The 4392-nt window shown below is 42.2% G+C and overlaps 1 protein-coding gene across 1 annotated transcript in view; it reads right to left on the bottom strand.

The window, feature by feature from the left end:
* Positions 1 to 726: 726 nt before the first annotated feature.
* MAGI1 (membrane associated guanylate kinase, WW and PDZ domain containing 1) overlaps positions 727 to 4392 on the bottom strand; it is a 172110-nt gene continuing 168444 nt past the window's right edge. The window contains exons 24-25 of the mRNA XM_010162596.1: positions 2795 to 2883; positions 727 to 1228 (exon numbers count right to left, since the gene is read on the bottom strand). Of these exons, the coding sequence (XP_010160898.1) occupies positions 1172 to 1228; positions 2795 to 2883 (146 nt within the window). The 3' untranslated portion in view covers positions 727 to 1171. The remainder of the gene's footprint in view (positions 1229 to 2794; positions 2884 to 4392) is intronic.

Genomic DNA, 4392 nt, shown 5'->3' with positions numbered 1-4392 from the left:
CAGGAGTGTTCCATTCCTACTGAGATGAACAATTTTCTTCCTTCCCCACCCCCAACCCTTAAAAAATTTTCTACATACAGCATAGCAGTGAGTCACTAGAGAACAGTCTGGATCAAATTATTCAAACTTGGTCATAAAATCCTTTGCCTATATTATATTACTGGCTACCCCCATTTACTATATTGGGGAGGGGGGAAAGTAGCCCAATAAAGGAATTATTCTTAAGAAATCTACAAAGAATGTAGAAACAAAATTTTATAATCCTTTAGGACCAACATTTGGCAAGTAATTAAAAAAAAAAAAAAAAGAATACACTGAAAAATACTTTCTTTAATATTATACATCAGGCACAACACTTTGTTTTGTTTTGTTTTTTGTTATAAGATTTCATCTGCATAAAAGGTTTGTAGGATCAGCAGGTGCCGGACGTCTCCTCGCCTGCGAAAGCCGGATGGTTTCAGCTCTCGCACTCTCTCCTCTGCTCCCGTGAGGTGGGGAAGCGACGGGGACCCCGGCAGAGCCCCTCAGATGCTGAGGTCGGTGCTGCACTCCTTGTACGGCCGCCGGCGCTGCTCGGGCCCGTGCCTGCGGCTCGCCTCGTGCTTCCAGCCAGGATCTTCCCTCTCCCGGTGGCCGGTTCGCTCCTCCCTGAGCCGTCTGTCGGGTGATCTCTCCCTCCGCCGGTCAGACGACTTGGCCCGCCGGTCGAGGGAGTTTTCTCTTCTCCGATCGGGCGACCTCCTCGTCTCCGTGAGTCTCTCCAGCGACCGCCGCCGCCGGCTGGGCGACCGCTCTCTGCGTCTCTCGGGGGAGAGGTCTTTCCTCCTCTCGTGTCGCTCCCGTCTCTCCAAAGTGTTGTCAGCGCTCCTCGTCCCTTCCCTCCGCTTTTCGGGAGACCTCCTCTTCTGCCCGTTCACCACCACCACCCTCTCCAGCTGCCTCTCGCGCCTCTTCTCCGGCGACCTCTCCGTCCTCCTGCCTGGCATGTGGTCGTTGGTTTTAGAAGTCCCATTCCAAGTGTGGTGTTCATTGGGATGTCTGCTAAACTCTCTGCTGCCTTTTAGGTCTCTAACGTAAGTCCGTTTGTCCCCATGTTGTGATGATTTGTGAAGGTCTGGTGGATAACTGGACTCCGATGATGGGTGCTGCCGTCGGTCGGATGGCACGGGTTTCATTTCCGATACACTTTGTGAACCTGTGGTGGGACTGTTCCTGTCACTGCTGGGGTCTGAAAGAAAATAACAGCAAAGCGTTTGGTACCGATGCCTTCTGCGGTGCTGTGACACCACTTATCACTCTTCAGACTTCATTAGTGACAAAAACAAACAACTGTTAAAGCAGTCAGCAAAGGCTAACCAAAGCTTTTGTTAATTAACAACGAGAGTTACAGGTTAGTACTGGTGCTGCTCTGTTCGTTAGCTGTGTTTTGGTCCAAGCTGATATCATCTTTATGCTCTTCTTGTCACGGGGCATTTTACATTTTCCCCAAGCCCAATTCATAGTGTTTCAGTTACACTACTTTCTTTCCAGTGGAAAAAAAAAAATATTGTAGTTCGGGTTGTTGACTGTTTTTTTAACAGTTTCCAATAAAGTGGGCCTTTAGGAAACGATACTTTTTAAGTCTTTTGAAAGAACTGCCTTCCAGGTGTGGGAGGCCTTGTTTCAAATAGCAGAAAATATACAGAAAATAGAATTTTAAGTTTTCACCTCATAAAGTAATATTTTGAAGGTGTGAGAATTAGACTGTAATCATGCAATTTCCATTTCATTTAAGATATTACTTAATCTCACTTAGTTCTACTATGTCATGAAAAGTCCTAGGGTAGATTTTGGTTTTGCCACAATGATTCAAACAACGATGACTGAAGTTATGATTTTTTCATATCAAAGCAATGGAAAGATATTGTAATATGTAGGATGTCTTTGATTAAAACCTAATCTCCAGTTTATTATTTTTAATGTACTATTTCATGTAAAATACAGCTGAGCTACCTCTGAGACAAACTGCAAAGCAGAAGAAAAAAAACAACCCCAAAACTAAAAACCAGCCCTGTGCTGTAGCTAACCTACAATTATTCACATCATTTGTAACGGATGTTTATGAATGATTCATATAGATGTGGCAGACATTGAAGTAGCTGTGCTGACTTAACGTGAGCATTGCTTTTAGTTGCTTATTGTTTTCTTTTTAAAAGTAACTTCTGCACAGCAGCTCGGCCAGCGTTAGCTACGCTTCCTGCTGGCTTCCTGCTGCTTGCACCGGGACACCCACCACGAGGTGGACTGTCCTGATGGCAAGGACTGAAAACCCTCACAAACACTTATGGGGACAGATTTTTTTTTTTCTGTTTTTCTCCTTTCTGTCTTCCCTCCCCCAAGCCAAACACTCTACATGCTCATTCCTCCTGCCATCACACAAAGTTTCTCCCATATGACGGCACTTCCATCCCTTCACTTGGGAAGGTTGGTGTGTGCATGGGCCATGGTTTTTGTGATTTCCAGGTGATACCTGTGTTGTGACTCACGTGTATGCATTTTTGCTTACTAGCATTTTCAGGCAGCAGCTGGGGACCACACCGCTTTTCCATAGCTGTAAGCACGTGGCTTGTGGCAACCTGGCTATTGCACAAGGTACAAGCGAGGTTTAAACGTGTCCTGTGGTGTACTTACAATTCAGGGGACGCAGGGTGCTCGGAATGAATTGCTGTACATATAAAATATAGCGAAGCGGAAAGCAATGTGAGGGAATTAGGCCACAGCACAAAAACACCTAGTATTGATTTTAGCTACAAACCGTAGTTTGATTATGGCCCATAAGGTAGAAGCAAGACTCCCCGAGCTTGTCATTTCTCATACATGCAGCGATATTAGGAGGTATCATCGCTGAGGAAGGAAGAGCCCAGCACCAAGAAAAGTAAGAGAAAGAGAAAGAGAAAAGTAGAAAATTTAGATTCCCTATAATAAAGATGAAAGAAAGAAAAATCTTCATATTTTATCTTAGAATAAAGAAAGTTTATTTTTCCAGTCAGATTGTCTAGGCTTCACCCAAATATAAGGCTGCAAAGACAGCAGTTGTTATTATCGTGACATAAAGAGACATCTAAGAGGTGATTCAATAACCCAGACAACGAGAGCATCCATTCTAAAAGACAGCTGGAACAGCGACACAGAATGTCATAGAAAAAACATTAACAATCAAACAACAACGAAAAATAAAGTCCACCAGAGACCACAACATTAAAAATAAGTACAAAACTCATTACAAAAATATACAGCCTCATAGAGAAGCACGTTCCAATCGAGTCAGAAAAATATTGGAACTTAACATTATTAGAGGAACCATTTGCGACTGCAGCGAACAGAACGAAGAGAGGAAGGAGTCCCAAATGTTACAAGGATATTCTTTACAGTAGTGCAACCCCTGTATATTAAATCCTTGCTTGGAGAATGAACGTTTAGTGGTTTAGCATTAGCCAAAAGAAAATTGGTGGTGGATTTCCACCCTCAGTGCAACAGACAGATGCTTTGAGAAGTGAAGCACTTAATTTACAGGGTATTTATGCAGTTTAGCATATGATACAGTACTGTACATCCAAAGGAGTATAGGAAAAGACAAAGTAGAAAGAACATTACAGAATTTCAGTGCCATCATTGAACCTTCTGGTGTGCTATTTATATTACAGAAGTGTAAACCCACAACTTCCCTTCCATATTGTTAAACACTTCAATTGTTTGTTGGTTATACTCTGAATTGGTCGTTTTAAGTTAAATAATGAGCAGAGTGAGCAGAAACTCTCAAACGTGGTACAGTAAATGAAAAGAAAATCTAGTTCATAAATTGTGCAGAAGGGTTTTGTTTCTGGTTTTAGGACATGGAGTGAATGATAAACAAGAACTTACTGACACAGAAATAACCCAAATACGGGGAGAGAAGTATAAAGGACATCCCTTCAATCATCAGTTTCTATAGAAACCTCAAAGACCTTTGGTTGGGAGTAGCCCTCCATCGAGGGCACAATATTTGACAATTATCTCAAATAAATAAGACATAATTATAATATTAAATAGTGTGCTAAGTTAAGCCACCCAGCAATCCAACCTCCAGGGGGAGAAAAGGAAATCTAATGCAATTCTTAGTAAGAAACCAGGACTGAATGTTTCCCCCAAGACAAACACGAGAGCACCTTTTCGTAACCTCCTCACCTTTTCAGACCTTACAAATTAACTAGTCGAAACCAGCAGGCAGTTATATGGGGGAGAAAAGGGCTCAGGAGGCCAAATCAATATATTTTTGCAGTAAAGCTTTTTTTTTGTTTTTCTTTTTCTTAAATAACTTTATAAATATTTACATAAATATTAAGGGAAGGCAAAAATCTTATAAGCCATCTCGGC

The sequence above is a fragment of the Antrostomus carolinensis genome, unplaced genomic scaffold (genome assembly GCF_000700745.2).
Source record: "Antrostomus carolinensis isolate BGI_N321 unplaced genomic scaffold, ASM70074v2 scaffold6952, whole genome shotgun sequence".
NCBI classification, from domain to species: domain Eukaryota; kingdom Metazoa; phylum Chordata; class Aves; order Caprimulgiformes; family Caprimulgidae; genus Antrostomus; species Antrostomus carolinensis.
This window is presented reverse-complemented; position numbering and strand designations above follow the sequence as displayed.